At 37.0% G+C, this 19,675-nt stretch overlaps 1 protein-coding gene across 1 annotated transcript in view; it reads left to right on the top strand.

The window, feature by feature from the left end:
- The window catches only part of FCHO2 (FCH and mu domain containing endocytic adaptor 2), a 119,452-nt gene that overhangs the window by 38,205 nt on the left and 61,572 nt on the right, over positions 1-19,675 (top strand). Inside the window, exons 6-8 of the mRNA XM_068990613.1 lie at positions 5,085-5,189; positions 12,384-12,482; positions 13,066-13,162. Of these exons, the coding sequence (XP_068846714.1) occupies positions 5,085-5,189; positions 12,384-12,482; positions 13,066-13,162 (301 nt within the window). The remainder of the gene's footprint in view (positions 1-5,084; positions 5,190-12,383; positions 12,483-13,065; positions 13,163-19,675) is intronic.

The following is a 19,675-nucleotide window of genomic DNA, read 5'->3' as shown; positions in this document are numbered from 1 at the left end:
ATTTTCCCAAGTGAAACAAAAGTAGGTTTGCAAAATATGTTGTGTATGGTAAGTAGTTTAGCAAATACATGAAAAGGGATGATTGCTTTATATCAGTGACACATTTGCAGGATATTTGTATAAGATAATTGATGAGATAGTTCTTGGTATAAGATTTAATATTAAGGTAAAAAAGAATTTAAAGCTAGACTTTGGTATATTTAGCAAGGCAGTAGATACTTGAGGGTAAGCTATAAATATATGTTGTGGGTGATTTATTGCTGACTTTGAGCCCATGTATCTAGCATTGTGGTAAACCACAACGCTTTCCCTTACTCTCATCTTGATTGAAAGTAGATTTTTTTTCGCCTTTCAAAACAGTTTAACCATCCACTTGTTTGATGTGGTATATTATCATTTAGGAATCAGTCATAGGGAGTGATAATTTTGAAAGCTTTGTAGAATATTTGAAATATCCAGTAAAAAAAAAAAGTATCTTGCAATTATAATAATTATAAAATTGTGTATACATGGGCAAGAATTAGAAATCTGGAAAAATCAGAACAGTCAGTGGAATTTGGGATATTATGTTTCCTTTAGTGTTGTACAATAAATAAAAATTGGAAAGGAGTAAAAAATGAGGCACAGCAAATTCATGATTTTCAAACAGCATTTCAGACACAGCAGTTAAGAATAAAATATAAAAAGAGAAAGTAAAGCAAAATAACATGGTCCCAGAAGAAGAATATTATTATTATTATTAATGAACTAGAAATGGAACAGAAACTCAAAGGCATGTGTCAAGATTGGACCCGAAGTCCTAAGTTAGGCAGTGGAGTTTAGCTCTTGTATGGTATGGGGGACTAAATACTCCCCACTTGAGGTGGGGCTATAAATAGCAAAAAAAAAAAAAGAGGTTTGTGCTGCTGAAGGGCTAAAGCATTATTGGAAGCTGGGGCTTAATGGACACAGTTCTAAGTGGCAATCAGGCCATGGATTTGCCCTGATTATGACTATTTTGGTCATATCCTCAGTATTCTTCCAGGGAAGTAATTAAAAGCTGCCTTTGTGTGACTGATGGTAAATTGGAACCTTGGAGGGCTGGCAGGAGATAACGTGAAACTGCTAGATGGGGACGGGTGAGCGTAAATGATTAAGTACAGCACAATTCTAGGAGGTGATGTTTACCTTGTATTCTATAGAGTTGTCCAGTATCACTGATGGAGGGACAGGGAGAAGAGAGGGGAAAAAAGAAACCTCACGCTTGAAATGAGCAAACAACCACACTTTTAGAGTACATCTTAAGAAATTTCATATAGCTTTCCCCTGCTATACAACAGTGTGTTTTTCACATGAAAACTTACGTGAACCAAAATGGCAGAGAAGCAGTTGCCTTAGAACACATCTTGCTAATGAACGTATGAAGGAAGCTGAGTTAAAGCGCAGATGCTCACAGAAGCAGTTCAGATCTGTGGAGACCAATGCTGAGACGCTAAGTGTAGGTCGTGGAGAGGAGCTTGGATCGCTCTCACTGGTCTCAGGCTCTGTGCTCCCTTCATACTGGCTCCTGCAAAGCAAACAGTGAGAACTATTTTTCTTTTCACCTTTGTTTTTGTAAAAGTGAAAATCCTCTCTGGATTTTTTTCCAGTTTGTGCAGACAGGTACTAATGTAATTCATTAGTAAAAGCAAAGTGGCATAAGACAAACTTTGGAAAAGCAAGGGATCTTTGTTAAGACAGATGGCAGCAAATTTAACAACTAGAAGAGGAATTCAATTCAAATAAAATTTAGGTTTATTAAACACGATCAGAAACATATACATTAAGGATGTTCAGAGTTGCAAATGAACATACACTTACATTAAAGAAGTTAAGAGAGACAGATGAAACAAGAACTGGTAGATGGGAAAACAGCTAACTAGAAAACTTGGCAATGAAATATATAGTTATTGAAATTTTTAAAAAGCATTAGAGAAGATAAACTTTAGAGTTGATATAGTGAAAGACTGAATTTGGGAACTTACCAGTGACATATGCAGAGAGTAAAGGTCACTGTGGTCTGCTGTGGATTTTAGAAGAAAAAAATTGGAGAGGATGGTAGATAGGTAATATTTGAAGAGTTAACAGATCAGAATTTTTTCAGAATTAAAGAAATTCAAGAATTAGATCACAAATATGTTCTCGGTATTAAGCAGGTTAAATAAAGATAATTCAGACTGAGACACCAGAAAAAAAGAGAATATGAAAAGCTGCCGGGTATATCTTTTTCCTCACATCTCTGAAGTTAGAATGCATCTTCAAATGGTGGTATCATCATCACTGTGGGCAGGTGGCCTCTGTCGTGTGGCGTCACTGCCTCTGTGAGCTTGGTATATCTGGTGGCTAGATGGACAGCCGCAACACTGTTGTTTCAGGTAACAGACCATTGAGGAAGGAATGGTTCTGATTATTGTTTGAAAACCTTTTGTTGAGACCTGGTAAAATCAAGAAAATGTGAACACCACTGCTTGGAAGAAAATCTGAAGATGGTGGTGGGGCACTTTTAAGATATTCTCTGTCAATAATATTCTTGGTGACTTTGAAGATGATAATATGTGGGGGAAAAACAGACCTTAGCAGCAGCCCCTGACTTGGAAGTAATTGAGAAGAGTCAGAATCTGAATGTGAAGAAAGATTGAGGAGTATCTCAAACAGTTCATTTTGCTTTCGTTTTTATTTTTATCACACAAGAATAAAAATCTACCTCCAAGTAAGTCTAAAAGAGCTCTTATAATAAGTCTAAAATAAAAATGTTTTTAAGTGATAAGAAAGCATTATTTCATGGTTTAATTGACAGTGTTTCTCTGTTTGAGTGGTACACAAAATAATGGTGTGTTTTACAATTAATGGTATATTAGAATTAGTAGTAGTCAAGTATAACATTAAGCATAACTACTGAAAAAAGTATAATTTAAATCTTCTGAATCAGCAAAAATAAGAGAAAACAGTGCTTTTTTCTAATTGTTCTGCTCAAGAAGCAATTATCATTGCTTGTGATACTAGAGGTGTTAGTGTGTCTCTGCTTTATATATAGTTAAATCCAAGCTTAAGTAAATATTTTGGCCTGTAATAAGCTCTTTATTAATAAGCTCTTTATTACCATGAATGTAGATTTTTTTAAAAACAGATCTTTGAACTATTTTGTGTGTGTGTGAACTTGAAAGCATACTTATTGGATATTATGACATAGTATGCTTCTCATCTTCATTTACAAACCCTTTTATAAAGCGCCATTTAGAAGTTACTCGTATTTGTGGACTATGACAAAGTACTTATTTTTTATGTATACATTTGATTCATAAGATGTTACTGGAAAAATTATATAGACCCTTAAACAGAGCTATTTCCAGTAGTATATCGATAAATTTATTTATAATGCTAAGGAAATGATAAAATACTGGATTTCTTTCATTATCACTTGGTACTCTATTAGAACCAGTCTTTAATTATGAGAGGAAATGTAGCTGTTGCTTTAAAAGCTAGTTTCTTCTGCCCCAGTTTCCCGTTTGTTTTTTATTTTAATGTATTTGGCTGCATCGAGTCTTAGTTGTGGCACGCAGGCTCTTCATTGCGTCACGCGGGGACTTTCATTTTAGCGCGTGGGCTCTGTAGTTGCAGCCCGCAGGCTCAGTAGTTGTGCACGGGCCCTAGAGCATCGGACTTGGTTGTTCCCTGGCACGTGGGATCTTTGTTGCCAGACCATGAATGGAAACCGCATTCAGTTTTGATACAAGATATAGTTTTGATACACTGTAAGATAAAGTGATGTCCTATATTCTTTGTTTATAAAGGCCAGCAAGGATAAAGCATATATGTTTAATATAATATATGCAGTAAAATTTTCAAAGACAGTGCAAAGTTACTTTTTTAGGGTCTAGAAGTGTATACATCTCTTGGCATTCCCATCCTCCAGGTAAACCCAACTTTGTGTTTCTAATGCTTATTAGATTGGTTTCTAATACTTACTGTTAGACTCCTGAACATAGCTGGAAATAATTACCTATGGTTCTGATTGTCTCTGTACAAATTCCAGGTTTTGCAGCTTAGCCCTCAGTGGCTCTTTGTAATACTTTTACTGCTGTAATTATTACCAGTTGCATCCTCCATCACCATGGTTTGAAACTTTATTCTGAAGTTTCCAACCACAGCCTTCTCTTCACTCACAGCAGACCACCTTTTATCACACCAAGAAAGTGGAGATCTTTTATCTTGAAATGCTATAGCTTCTCTCTTTTGTTTTTTGATCTTCTTTAAACTCTTATTTACTTCAACACCCCTTTCCTTCAAATTTCCTGTATTCAAATTGAGCAGTCTTTTGAGAATAATCAAATTTCTTGATAGCCACATGTCTGCCCCAATCTACTGGTTACTTTCCACCTATTTCTAGCCTTTTTTGTATGAGTTGTGCTTCTTTTATTAACTCCCTGAGGAAAAGAGTTGTCTTTTGTCTTCCTGTTCCTTAGTACCTAATATTTAATATATTGTTAAATTTGTGTTGAATAAGTAACTTTGATAAAATAAAAACTATTATAATACAGTAGCAATTAAAAAATAGAAATCTTGAAAAATAGACAATGATTAAAACAAATTATTGACTTTCTGAAGTGTAAAAAAAATTGAACAACATCAAGGAAAATTGATTTTATTTTTTCAGTTTTCATGCTAGCTTTATAGTCACTGATCAGACCTTAAATGGAGTATCTGTTTGTTGTAGGAGGAAGGAAGAAGACTCATATTCTGCTGATATTGTCACATTCTTGATTGCTGAATTTTTAGTAACATTGTACTGTTAAATGTGGTTGTGTGATCTTCCTCTGGGTTATAAATGAAAGTATTTTAACTTTTAAAAGCACATTCCATTGGACAAGAGAATTAGGATTTAATTTCTACATCATTGGGTGACCATAACAAAAAACACTAATAAGAAAGACTTGAAAAAAGGTATTAAAGTTAGTTTATGTCATCTTGAACTCAGCATAGGCCTCACCTCTTAAAATGCACTTTTTTTTTTTTTAAGGAAAGTAAAGTGATTTTGTGTAATTCTAAATGTTTTTGTTTTGTTACAGGCAGCTGTTAAATCTAAGAAAGCTACAGATACTTACAAACTCTATGTGGAAAAATATGCATTAGCAAAAGCAGATTTTGAACAGAAAATGACAGAAACAACTCAGGTTGGTATTTTTAAGGCTTTAAATCTAAAATAGGATATTTGTATTTATTGTTTATAAATTACAGTAAGTTATATTAAATATATTTCTGATACAAATAATTTTTTTCTGTCATAAGATTTTTTTATATTAGAAACTCTTAAAATGCACAGTCTCAATATTTTAATAATGCTGTTTTAAAAATACACCTCTTGTTTTGGAGATTAAAAATTATGGTCAGTCAGTAGTTATAATATCATAAGGGATTATTCAGATCAACTAGAAGAGAATGTTTAAAGAGTATTGGAGAAAATGAGGACATTGGTAGATGATGAAGATTATGTATGGGTTTTAAAATTGACTATAAGTAGAAAACTGGAAATCACTCAGTGCTGAGGATGTAGTGGTTAATAAATAAAGCAATCAGGAATCCGTGCTCTCATAGAACTTCCGTGTTAGTAAAGGAAAATAGACAGTTTAAAAAAGTCTGTCTCCCATTGACTTGGGATAAATTATATTCAATTTGATATTCTTAAGGCCTTAATTACAGGGCTAGATTTAAGATGGGTGCCTTTTATGAATCGTACCCAAAACTTCTACCCTGATGTCTTGTCCTCTTGTTTTGTTTTTCTCCTTAACAGCTGTCATCACCTAACACCATGAATTCTATTTACTATTTCAGACAGGATAGGATGGGGATGCTGGGGTGACAGAGAATCCCCGCAGATCTCAATGGATTACAATAGCAAGTGCACGCTGCTTGTCTGTGATGAGTCAGCTCTTCACTCTGGCACCGAGACTGGTAGAGAAACCTCTTTTTAGAGCATTCTTAGTCATCGTGTCTGAGAGGACTAGAAACGTGGTGAAGCACACTAGCTTTGCTGCCTGTGTGTTTTATTGTCTGTCTCCCACCATTGAGTAAGTTCTGTGAGAGCAGAGAGTGATTTGTTTGCTGCTGTCTCCTCTGCATTTGAAACAGTTCCTAGCTCATGGTAGACACTCTGTAGATGTGAAGAAGGACTTTATGAATCTGCCTCTTTGGATTCTAGGGCGTCATCTTGCTTGGAGTGCTGAATGAGTCACGTCCCAGAAACAAAGGGTTTGCATGCTTGTGTGTAGGCATAATGCACTCGTCTTACCATGTTGTAGGCACTGCTAGATGTGTACAGTATATACGTAAATAAATTCTCTGTGCTTTACGTGGAGTATATACAGTATAGAGGAGGGAGACAGACATTAAATATATGCTTAATTAGAAAGTTACAGATTATTATAATTGTTACAAAGGAAAAGAACAGGCTTCCGTGAGATCATGAGATAGAATTATAGAGATGGCCTAATTTGGACTAGAGACTTCCCGGGTAGCTCAGTTGGTAAAGAAAATACCTGCAATGCAGGAGACCCTGGTTTGATTCCTGGGTCAGGAAGATCCGCTGGAGAAGGGATAGGCTTCCCGTTCCAGTATTCTGGCCTGGAGAATTTCATGGACTGTATAGCCCATGAGGTCGAAAGAGTCGGACATGACTGAGTGGCTTTCACTTAATTTGGATTAAGGAGTTAGGAAAGGCCTTTTTGGAGAACTAACATTTAAAATTGAGCTTTGAAGAATCAGTACAGACAGTCTAGGGTATGCGTGTTCCAGGCATTGGGGACCATGGCTGTGAAGACCTAGGTGTATGAAAGAGCTCCAGATTCTAGAAGGTAAAAATGCTTACTAAAACAGGAGAGATGGTGGTTAGAAATGAGGTTAAAAGGACCAGGCTCTAGTGAGGGCTTAGGTTTTCTTCTAAGAGCAATTGGAAGACACTGAAGAGCTGTATGCAGGGATAAGACATGATATGATCTGCATTTTTAAAGCTAATTTTGACAGTTTCATGAAGAATGGATTATAGTGAGGCCAAAGGAAAATCATGAGTCCAATTTGGAAGGTAGTATTGTAGTCCATTGAGAAGGATAAGAGTCAGTGTGGTTGCCTTGGAGAAGGAGAGAAGTGAATACATTTGGAGATGGCAGGGTTAGAGTGGATGGGAGAATTCTAAAGGAGTTCCAGGTCTCTTCAGATTTGACAGAGATGAATAGCAAAGTCTAGATGAAGGCCTGTTAGTTTGAGGGGTTGGAAGGGGGTCTCCTGCATTGTAGGCAGATTCTTTACCCACTGAACCATCGGGGATTAATCCTTTTATACTTAAGTGGAGAAAGCAAATGGCAGTTTTGGAGGCTCTAAGTAATCTGGACTGGACATAATGTTCACAATCCCTTATTGACAATTCTGAATTCTCTGAACCTCCCCCCCCCCTTTTTTTTTCTAGAATTCATTTGGCAGCAGAACTTGATTTGATCTGATGTAAGGCTATATATAGTCTCTTTATCCTACTTAGGCTGAATATAAATGTTTTCCTTTAGTGTTTGATAAACAGATGCCACTGCAGATCCTACTGGTAGTATAATGACATATATGAAAACACGTTACCTTTATTTCAAAAAAATCCAAAATATTTAAATTCCCAAACACTTGGTCCCAAAAATTTTGAATAAAGAATTGGGCCTTTATAATATAGGGGCTTGGCAGTACACAAAACCATAATGACATCATCTATGGATAGAGAGTGGGGAATTAAAGCCAAACTCTGAGGTTCATCGTTGTTAGTTTGGAAGAGGAAGAGATGCTGAAACTCAAGTAGGAGAAGCCAGAGAAGGAAAAAAACTGGAAAGTGTAATGTCGTGGCAGCTCAGAAGTGATAATGTTTCAGGAAGGGTTTAGTTTAAATGAGGCTCCGACTCCAGTGAGGTAGAAAGTTTCAGTTTCTGTAGCAACTGTGGTCCTTGTGGACTCCAGCAAGTTCTCTTTTATCTTTTAAATTATAAGGCAGTTATTGATTTATTTTCTATCAGAATGATTAGTTTCTATCATTGAAAATCTTGCCTTCAGTTATTTAATTTGAAAAAAGAGAAGTTAGAATTTGTTCAAGTCAGTGTTTTCGTTTGTATGTACTACCTTTTATAGAATTTCAGCACTTATTTTTCCCTTCCCTCTTTCTGCTTCCTCATTACATTTTTTTTCAGATTGGCATTTTAATTGTTTATCTTGCCAGTCCCAAGATGGAATAATTAATTTGTTGGAGCAGAAGTTTAGCCACACTGCTTTTAAATAAAGGTGGTGGTATACGGTGCTAACACGTGTATGTTTTCTCTCTTGTGCTCACTCTTTGTCTCTCCCCCTCTCTAGCGTGTACACACAACTGTAGAACAGGTTAACTTTTGTTTCTTAATAGGTAGTAGGCTTTATTTTGGGTTACTTAGAAGGGAAAAGAATTCTTTTGCTTCTTTGGTTTTTGTTCCAGGCCAAGCAGGTTGACCTAACCCTAATGGGAGGGGGGTCTGTCAGTCTAGCAGTAATGAGATTTTGGTGGTAGGACCACACCAGAGTGAGAAGAAATTGAGTCCTTGGGTGAAGGAACTTAGACTTTACTTGGAGCACTTGTGATGTGAATTCTGTCACTTGAGACTCTTGAGACTGTGTGCTCAGTCACTCAGTCATGTCTGCCTCTTGCAACCCCTTGGACTGTCGTCAGCCAGGTTTCTCTGTTCGTGAGATTTTCCAGGCAGGAATACTGGGATGGGTTGCCATTTCCTCCTCCAGGGGATCTTCCCCATCCAGGGATTGAAACTGCATCTTCTGTGGCTCCTGCACTAGCAGGTGGATTTTTTTTTTTTTTTTTTTTTTTTACCACTGAGCCACCTGGGAAACCCTGAGTTAAGAATAAGCATGACTAAAATTGTGACTCTATGCTTATGCTTTTCACCACTATCAGTTTAACTTGAAACAATATGGAGATTTTGTTTACTTTGAACAGTAACTTGGCTAGTACAAAGAAATTTGAGAATTGTTTAAGTAACACCCTCAGATTAAGTTTAGTATTAGAGTGCTTTTATATATATATATATATCTGTGGTGGTGGTGTTCAGTCGCTAAGTCATATCTGACCCTTTGTGACCCCATGGACTGCAGCATGCCAGGCTTCCCTGTCCTTCACTATCTCCTGGGGTTTGCTCAAACTCATGTCCATTGAGTCGGTGATGCCATCCAACCATCTCATCATTTATTGTCCTCTTCTCCTGCTGCCTTCAATATTCTCAGCATCAGGGTCTTTTCCTGTGAGTTGGCTCTTCAGATCAGCATCAGCCAAAATATTGGAGCTTCAGCTTCAGCATCAGTCCTTCCAGTGAATGGTCAGGGTTGATTTCCTTTAGGATTGACTGGTTGGATCTCCTTGCTATCCAAGGGACTCTCTAGTCTTCTCCAGCACCACAGTTCAAAAGCACCAATTCTTTGGTGCTCAGCCTTCTTTATGATCCAACTCTCACATGCATGCATGACTACTGGAGAAACCATAGCTTTGACTATACAGACCTTTGTTGGGAAAGTAATATCTCTGCTTTTTAATATGCTCTCTAGATTTGTTACAGCTTTTCTTCCAAGGAGCAAGCGTCTTTAAATGTCATGGCTGCAGTCACCATCTACAGTGATTTTGGAGCCCAAGAAAAGAAAATCTGTCACTGTTTCCACTTTCTCCTCATGTGTTTGCCATGAAGTGATGGGACTGGATGCCATGATCCTAGGTTTTTGAATGTTGAGTTCAAAGCCAGCTTTTTAACTCTCCTCTTTCTCCCTCATCAAGGGCTCTTTAGTTCTTCACTTTCTGCCATTAGAGTGATATCATCCATCTGCATATCTGAGGTTTTTGATGTTTCTCCTGGCAGTCTTGATTCCAGCTTGTGATCCATCCATTTTACATGATGTACACAGGCAGGGTGACAATATATAGCCTTGTCATACTCCTTTCCCAATTTTGAACCCAATTTTTGTTCGTCTGTAGTGGCTGACAAAATTGTACTTTTAAAAAAAGCTAATGTAACAATAATATGAACCCAGTGAATTTGAATGCAAGGAAGAAAAGTCTTTTGTTCAAGAAAAAGTTTATTCATTTATATTCAAACACTTGATACTATATTCCTTTGCTAAATAACTGAATTTATTTAGTAGTCACTAATTTTGAGGAATTGTGATATTTAGCAATATCTTCCCACCGGAAATAAAGCATAATTTCAAAATTGCAGCTAAATCATGCTTTTAGGTTCTGCTTGGCTTCACGCTTCAAGATATTGCTCAATTATTAAGGATCTGACTTAGATTTGGTGTTTCAAAAGAGAAAGAAGGCACACAGTTTTCTTGGTATTAGGAATCATCCATATGAAATTAGTGGCCATTTGGCCAGTCTTTCCTGGATTTGAGACTACCTTTCTGTGAAAAAATATCTTGTTCATCGAAGTGCCTAATTTTAAGCTAAGGGTGAATTCTTACAAGAGAAACATAAAGTAGAATCATGTTCTGGCTGACTGTTCCTCAGTTCTTGAGAATAATTTAGGATCTTGCAGTATTCTCATTGGACTTGGTCAGAATTAGCCAAACAAGTTCTGTATTTTAACTTTATCATTCCTCACGAATAAAACTGCTAAGTTTTTGGACTGTTGTTGCATTACTGCCAAAACTATAATTTCACCATTATTGATTTTTTTTGAAGTTCATACCCTTTACACAAATATGGATATGATTATTTGCCTTAGAGATTTCTGATGCATGCTGAAGGAAATTGAACATTTAATATGGGGTGAGGGAATTTAATTTGATAAACTAGGGAAAAATAGCAAACATCTAGGCTGCTCCTTAGACCTGTTATAATTTGCCAAGAAAGAGGGTAATCAGGTTTGGCAGTGGAAATGACAGATGTATTTTTTCTCTTTTTATTTGAAAATGACTAGTTCAGCATTTCCCAAATCCTGTTTTGAAGAATATAATTGTTTTGTGAGATATTAATAGATACTCAGAGAGGAAAAGAAGGGTTGTATGGTTAAAAAAATTTGGAAGACACAGGGTTAAGCAGAGTAAAACAGGCTTTGTTACTTTAGTATTTCTTAGTTACTTCAGTTTTTAATATATTTCTTGTGAAGCGAAGTATAGCACTGGTTTTCTTCCCGGGAAGTAAAGACCACAATAACATGGAATTTTTTTCCCAGCAATATTCTTACTTCTTTCTAGCCCATTTCCTGAATAGTCCTGGAGGATCTGTGTGTTTTGTAATTTGAAAACATTCCCCAAGTCATCTGAATCAGCCCTGCCTTCAGTTGAGAACTGCTGAGATAGAGTATACACACACGTTTTCACAGATTTCTTAAACCATAGACTACCTCTTTTGGAGAGTGTATATTAACATTTTAAGAATTAGACATTTTGGAAGCCTCTGGGCTAGATTGTAAAGTCTTAAGAAGTAAACTGTAGTTTTAGCTCTGCCAGCTGGTTGTTTTCCAGTTTTTTAAAATACTTCTCCTAAAAAAAAAATAAATACTTATCCTTTGGTTTTTTGACACTATTCTCATCTGGGTCTCCTCCTAATTTTCTGACCCTGATTATAGATTTTAATTTGTGGTATCTTCTAATACTTAAAAAATTCATATTTGCCTGTGAAATGGCATAAAAAGTTAACTTTTTCTGATGTTATATTTCATTATGTTAACTAGACTCATTTGTCTAGAAGCATAGTTCAGTTCAGTCACTGAGTCATGTCCAGCTCTTTGCGACCCCATAGACTGCCACACGCCAGGCCTCCCTGTCCAACACAAACTCCTGGAGCTCACTCAAGCTCACGTCCATTGAGTCAGTGATCCCATCCAGCCATCTCATCCTCTGTCGTCCCCTTCTCCTGCCTTCAGTCATTCCCAGTATCAGGGTCTTTTCAAATGAGTCAGTTCTTCGCATCAGGTGGCCAAAGTATTGGAGTTTCAGCTTCAGCATCGGTCCTTCCGACGAATATTCAGGACTGATACCCTTTAGGATGGACTGGTTGGATCCTTGCAGTCCAAAGGACTCTCAAGAATCTTCTCCAACACCATAGTTCAGAAGCATCAGTTCTTTGGCGCTCAGCTTTCTTTACTGTCCAACTCTCACATCCATTTATGACTACTGGAAAAACCAAAGCTTGGACTAGATGGACTTCATTGGCAAAGCAACGCCTCTGCTTTTTAAAGCACTGTTAAATTTTGTATAATAATGGTAACTTGTTAAGTTTGGTTAGCTGTATTAAGATGACTTCAAAAAATTTGTTTTAATTTCAGAATATATCTGTGTGTGTGTAATATTTTTTTTTTATATTTGCTACCCAGAAATTTCAGGATATTGAACAAACTCATCTCATTCACATAAAAGAAATTATAGGATCCTTGTCAAATGCTATTAAGGAAATTCATTTGCAAATAGGCCAGGTAAGTTTTTGCTTTTAGTAAACCGATTCATGAGAATTTTATGTTCTCTTATGACTTTAAAAATCCAAACTCATTACATGGTACTGAATTATTTCAGATAAAGACTATATATTTACATGTATTAAATATGAAATAACCTGGAGTTTGTCATCCTATCAAGGATGATAATTTAATTTTTAAAATTAATTTTGCTCACTCTTTATATTAAAAGTCTGCTGTTAACAATTTTTGAATATTTCTTTTTTAAAGTTTTGTTATTTTAAAATTTAGAATAGCAAGTTTAGTAAATTATAGAATTTATACTTAGAAATTTTCCAAAAATATGAAAGTGGTTTAATGATGATATTTAGGGTGCATTGAAATATAGCAGAGAAAGATGAAGTCTGTTATCTTTTTACTAAAATTCTAATACTATTTTCATTGCTTCATGAGTTTTATTTCTTGTAAGACTGATGTCTCTAAAACACTCAGATATGAACGTGTCACTGCACTGACTTCTATTTTAATTGTTTTGTGGAAATTCTGTCTGAAATACAATATTTATGGAAAATGCAAAAAACTTATCTTTATTTCATTTTAACAGGTCCATGAAGAATTTATAAATAACATGGCCAATACTACAGTTGAAAGCTTGATACAAAAATTTGCTGAGTCAAAAGGCACTGGGAAGGAAAGACCTGGTAAGATGACAGACTCTACAAGGAGACATATTCATATTTCCCATTCAGTAACAAGTGTGTTTGCCTTTAAATTCCAAAATTGCAAAATGGAGCTTGGGAGATACCTAAAAATCTGTGCGAAACCTCACATATCGTTTACTTTGTGTCAGATGGTACGTTAGGTTTTTGTTTTGACCTTCCGTATTAATAATTTAGTACTACCTAAAATGGTAGTACCTAAATGGTGGCTCACACAGTAAAGAATCTGTCTGCAATGCAACAGACATGGGTTTGATCCCTGGGTCAGGAAGATGCCCTGGAGAAGGGAATGGCAACCCACTGCATTATTCTTGCCTGGAGAATTCCATGGACAGAGGAGTCTGGCAGGCTATAATCCATGGGGTCGCAAAGAGTCGGACACAATTGAGCAACTAACACTTACTTACTAAAGTGGTTATCATACTTTACTAAATGAGTATATTAAAGTTTATATTTTCATAAGTATAGTTAGCAACAGAAGGCCATCTTATAATAAGACAAAGAGTGGGAGAGAATATTGAGCCCTCAGAGCATTGAAGACAGTGGAGAACCTTTCTTAAAATTTAGTAAGAATTTAAATTTTCTTTCCTCATTCATATATGTATTCAATGTTTTTATCGAGTGCTCACAGGATTCTAGGTACTGTTCTAGACCCTGGGGACATACCAGTGAGTATAGAAATCCCCTTTCCTATTTTATGAAGAGATGATTATAGGTTTCCTTAATCTCACTTTTAATATACATTTTATATCAGATATCATAAGCAGCATTCTCTTACCTACTCAGCATGCTTACAGTCTTCTATTTAATAGATTCCTTGAATCTGTTTATTATAGTCTTCTAGATTTTTAAAATCATTTATTCCATATTCTTTCAAGATACTTGTTTTCACTCTACAGGTAAAAAGTATTCAGTTCTCAGTGGACTGAAGCTAAAATCTAGTTTAGAATTCAGGAAAATGAATAAGTGATTTGATTAGTCTGTGAGCCATTTTTCTTTAGTATAGTTCACAATACTAAGTTTAAAGCCTAAATCATCTTCACTTCCTTTTTCCCACATTTTGTTAAGTTTTAAACTGTATTGATTCAGTTTCTTCAGTATTTTTCCCTTTAGGCTTTCCTCCTTACCTCCATCATTGAATGCAGCAGGAGGTTTCTAAATACAGGCGCAGTAACAATTTCTCTAGTCTATCTTACATTGTATAGCATATTAATGCTTTGGCTATATAATTATGAACTTAATAACTGAATTACTCATAAATTGCTGACTTTACATTATCAGTTCAGTCGCTCAGTCGTGTCCGTCTCTTTACGACCCCATGGACTGCAGCACGCCAGGCCTCCCTGTCCATCACCAACTCCTGGAGTTTACCCAAACTCATGTCCATTGAGTTGGTGATACCTTCCAACCATCTCATCCTCTGTCATCCCCTTTTCCTCCCGCCTTCAATCTTTCCCAGCATCAGGGTCTTTTCCAATGAGTCAGTTCTTTGCATCAGGTGGCCATAGTATTGGAGTTTCAGCTTCAGCATCAGTCCTTCCAGTGAACACTCAGGACTGATCTTTAGGATGGACTGGTTGGATCTCCTTGCAGTCCAAGGGACTCTCAAGAGTCTTCTCCAACACCGCAGTTCTAAAGCATCAATTCTTCAGCGCTTAGCTTTCTTTACTGTCCAACTCTCACATCCATACATGACTACTGGAAAAACCATAGCCTTGGCTAGACGGATCTTTGTTGGCAAAGTAATGTCTCTGCTTTTTAATATGCTATTTAGGTTGGTCATATTTCCTTCCAAGGAGTAAGCGTCTTTTAATTTCATGGCTGCAGTCACCATCTGCAGTGATTTTGGAGCCCCCCAAAATAAAGTCTGCCACTGTTTCCACTGTTTGCCCGTCTATTTGCCATGAAGTGATGGGACTGGATGCCATGATCTTCGTTTTCTGAATGTTGAGTTTTAAGCCAACTCTTTCACTCTCCTCTTTCACTTTCATCAAGAGGCTCTTTAGTTCTTCACTTTCTGCCATAAGGGTGGTGTCATCTGCATATGGAGTTATTGATATTTTTCCTGGCAGTCTTGATTCCAGCCTAGCTTTTCTCATGATGCACTCTGGATTTCTTCTTTATAGACAGAATGAAATTTAGATTCTGGACTTAGATTCAAAGCCTTTCAGGATCTGCCCTTGCCCAGTCTTTAGTGTTACTTTCCATTATTTCTTTTCTGTCATCCTTCATTGCAGCCAACCTGAACTGCTTGCTGTTTCCTATTCATACTCTCTTTGTGCCCTTGGTACCTTAGTTATGCTAATGTCTCCTCTAGAAAATGCTGTATCCCACTCATTTGCCAAATTAAGCTCTTAAAGAAGCCAGGTCATGTGTTAACTTGCACCATCGTTGTTGTCTAACTCAGATTTTAGGAATTGTGCTTTTGTGAAGAAAGGTTCTGTATTTGATTCATCTGTTTATCTTCATTATGTATAAACAGTACATTTTTGCTCAGTGAATGAACAGATGGACATATATGGTAAGGTTAGGATGTTAAAGAGGTTGGAATGGTTGAAGATACTGGAATGGATGGAATGCTGTTAGAAAAGTCTTGGTAAAGAAATAGTAAATAATTATGGCTAAAGTTTAGTAAGTACTTATCTGTAGCATGTACTGTGTCAACTGCTTTGCAGGCAAAGCTTGATCTTCAGGAACTCTTTGATGTAGGTACTTTTATTCCCATTTTACAGATGATGGAAATATTGAGAGGTTAAATTGTTTGCCCAAACTAAGTACATGGCAGAATACTGGGATTAAATTTCAGAATCCTTGACCTCAAGGCCCATGCTTTGAAGGAATGAAAATTGAACTGCATAAGTTTACAAATGTAGAAAGAACGAGAATGCTGAGATACATAACTATAGAGTAGTGTGAAACCCTAAAATTTATGGTAAAGATTGGATGGCATCACCGACTGGATGGACAGGAGTTTGAGTAAGCTCCAGGAGTTGGTGATGGACAGGGAAGCCTGGCCTGCTGCAGTCCATGGGGTCACAAAGAGTTAGACACGACTGAGTAACTGAACTGAACTGAAGACAAGTTATGAGAGGTAAAAGCAAAGAATTTTTATATGGAGCATTTAGAAATATTGATAGAATAAAAGCAAGTGTGTATTGGCTAACTGAAAATGCCTTAGAACTGAGTGAGGTTGGTAGATTGTATCATTGTCAGTATCCTTTTTGTGACATTATTTTGTAGTTTTGCAGAATGTTATTTCAGGAAACTGGACCAAGTGTACAAGGAACCTTGTTGTATTTCTTTCCTTTTTCCTTTTTTAAAAAACTGTAAATCTACAGTTACCTCATTAAGTCCAGTTACTTTCTTATCTGTGGTATAGCACAGTACTTACCCTATAGTTTGTGATCTATACTTTACTATACTAGTGAGATGTAAGCCTCAAAGTCTTCATCTATAAAGTGAGGATAATAATAGTTCCTACCTCATGGGGATTTGGGAGGTTTACCTGAGATAATGTAATATTTATTGAGTACTTAGTGTTATTTTCCCCAAATTAATACATACTCGATTAATAGATAGGTACTATGGGGTAGTGTTTATTTATAAATTTAAATATATTTGCCTCAAGATAGACAGACATGTAGAAAATTTCTGTGACTAACTGGTAAGAGGGAGGCCAAGATTGGTGATGACATGGGCTTTCCTAGAATTACTTAGCCCAGAATTAGGTGACAGTTTTAGATGACTGCTGACATCATGTATATAGGTGACTGATTTTCAAGATAAATGGCCCTAGAACTTAGGGGAAAGAAAAGGCGTGAGCGGGGGTGGAATGGAAAAGGTAAATGCTACTTCTCTAGTTGACTTGCTGTGGGCGACAGGCTCATTCATACAGATTTGTTCTATCTGTGGGCACTAGAGGGAGCTCATATCAGTGATGGAAACTTTGTATTTCTCAGAAAATAATACATGTGATTGTAAGAAATCGCTGGATTTAAAGAATTTTGTTTTGTAAGAAATACACTTGCTTCAATTGTGTGTACTAGGGCTTCCCTGGTAGCTCAGCAGTAAGGAATCTGCCTCCAGTGCAGGAGAGGAGGGTTTGATTGCTGGGTCGGGAAGATCCCCTCAGGTAGAAAATGGCAGCCCACTCTAGTATTCTTGCTTGGGAAATCCCATGGACAGAGGAGCCTGGCTAACTGTAGTCCAGGGGGTTGCAGAGTCAAAACACACACACACAGCCACTCTCTGTCTCTCTCTTTCTCTCTCTCTCACACACGTTCTCTCTCTCTCTTTCTCTCTCTCTCACACACGTTCTCTCTCTCTCACACACGTTCTCGCTCTTTCTCTCTCTCTCACACACGTTCTCTCTCTTTCTCTCTCACACACGTTCTCTCTCTTTCTCTCTCACACACGTTCTCTCTTTCACACACGTCTCTCTCTCACACACACACACACTCACAGACGCACGCTGCTGGTAACACTTTTTCTCTTTTGTAAGGGCTCCCTCTGGTGGATGAGTTCTTCTGTAAACTGGTTTTAGTCCTATAGGGCACAATTTTAAAAGAAAACAAGAGGCCCACTTCTTTAGAAACTCTGCATAAACTGAAAGTTAACCCATTTGTCTTACACTGAAAAATGAGTATTTTTTTTCTGTAGCCAGTTATCTGTTGAAAGATGTAACCTCTAGCTCTGTGTCTCCAATTTTCCTGTGTAAATCACACTTTGAGAAAGTATTAAATTTTCTCACTATTATTGAGACTATTTTAAAAACATAAATATATATATAATAATGTACATTTAATAAATATATATTCAGTTCAGTTCAGTCACTCAGTTGTGTCCAACTCTTTGCTACCCCATGGACTGCAGCACCCCAGGCCTCCCTGTCCATTACCAACTCCTGGAGTTTACTCAGACTCATGTCCATTGAGTCGGTGATGTCATCCAACCATCTCATCCTCTGTCATCCCCTTCTCCTCCCACCTTCAATCTTTCTCAGCATCACGGTCTTTTCCAGTGAGTCAGTTCTTCACATCAGGTGGCTAAAGTATTGGAGTTTCAGCTTCAACATCAGTCCTTCTAATGAATGTTCAGGACTGATCTCCTTTAGGATGAAAGGAAAGGAGAAAAGGAAAGATATACCCATTTAAATGGAGAATTCCAAAAATAGCAAGGAGAGATAAGAAAGCCTTCCTCAGGGATCATTGCAAAGAAATAAAGGAAAACAACAGAATGGGAAAGACTAGAGATCTCTTCAAGAAAACTGGAGATACTAAGGGAACATTTCATGCAAAGATGGGCTCAATAAAGGATAGAAACGGTATGGACCTAACAGAAGCAGAAGATATTAAGAAGAGGTGGCAAGAATACACAAAAGAACCATTCAAAAAAGATCTTCACAACCCAGATAATCACGATGGTGTGATCACTCACCTAGAGCTTGACATCCTGGAATGTGAAGTCAAGGGGGCCTTAGAAAGCATCACTACGAACAAAGCTAGTGGAGGTGATGGAATTCCAGTTGAGCTATTTCAAATTCTAAAAGATGATGCTTTGAAAGTGCTGCACTCAATATGCCAGCAAATTTGGAGAACTCAGCAGTGGCCACAGGACTGGAAAAGGTCAGTTTTCATTCCAATCCCAAAGAAAGGCAATGCCAAAATACTGAAACTACTGCTCAATTGCACTCATCTTACACGCTAGTAAAGTAATGCTCAAAATTCTCCAAGCCAAGCTTCAACAGTACATGAACCGTGAGCTTCCAGATGTTCAAAGTGGATTTAGAAAAGGCAGAGGAACCAGAGATCAAATTGCCAACACTGGTTGGATTATTGAAAAAGCAAGAGAGTTTCAGAAAAACATCTATTTCTGTTTATTGACTATGCCAAAGCCTTTGACTGTGGATCACAACAAACATGTATATTAAGATTAAATATAAATATACACATATAAAAAATATATTTTATAATATGTAGTGTCATTTTTGTCATTACTTTTTTTTTGAATTATAATTGACAAATACCATTGTATTAGCTTTAAGGTATGCAACATAATGATAAATGTATATATTGCAAATGATTGCCAGAGTAAGTTTAGTTAATGTCTATTCCCACACATAGTTAGATTGTTTTTCTTGTGATAAGAACTTTTAAGGACTACAGTTGGCCCTCTCTATCTGAGGATTCCACAACCATGGACACGGAGGGCTGACTGCGTTAGGCCATATAAGGGACTTGAGCATCTTCAGAATTTGGTATCTGCAGGGATCCTAGAACCAGCCGCCTTCAGATACTGCGGGATGACTGTACTCTCTTAGCGGCTTTCAAATACATAATAGGATATTGTTAAGTAAAGTCACCATGTCTGTGGGCTTATTTTGTCCTATAACTGGAAGTTTGTATGTTTTGACCACCTTTACCCATTTTACCCAGTGGCTTTCCCCCTCACCCACTCTGTATCTGTCAGTTCAGTTTTATTTTTTTAGATTCCACG

This window comes from Capricornis sumatraensis, chromosome 18 (genome assembly GCF_032405125.1).
Source record: "Capricornis sumatraensis isolate serow.1 chromosome 18, serow.2, whole genome shotgun sequence".
NCBI classification, from domain to species: Eukaryota; Metazoa; Chordata; class Mammalia; order Artiodactyla; family Bovidae; genus Capricornis; species Capricornis sumatraensis.
This window is presented reverse-complemented; position numbering and strand designations above follow the sequence as displayed.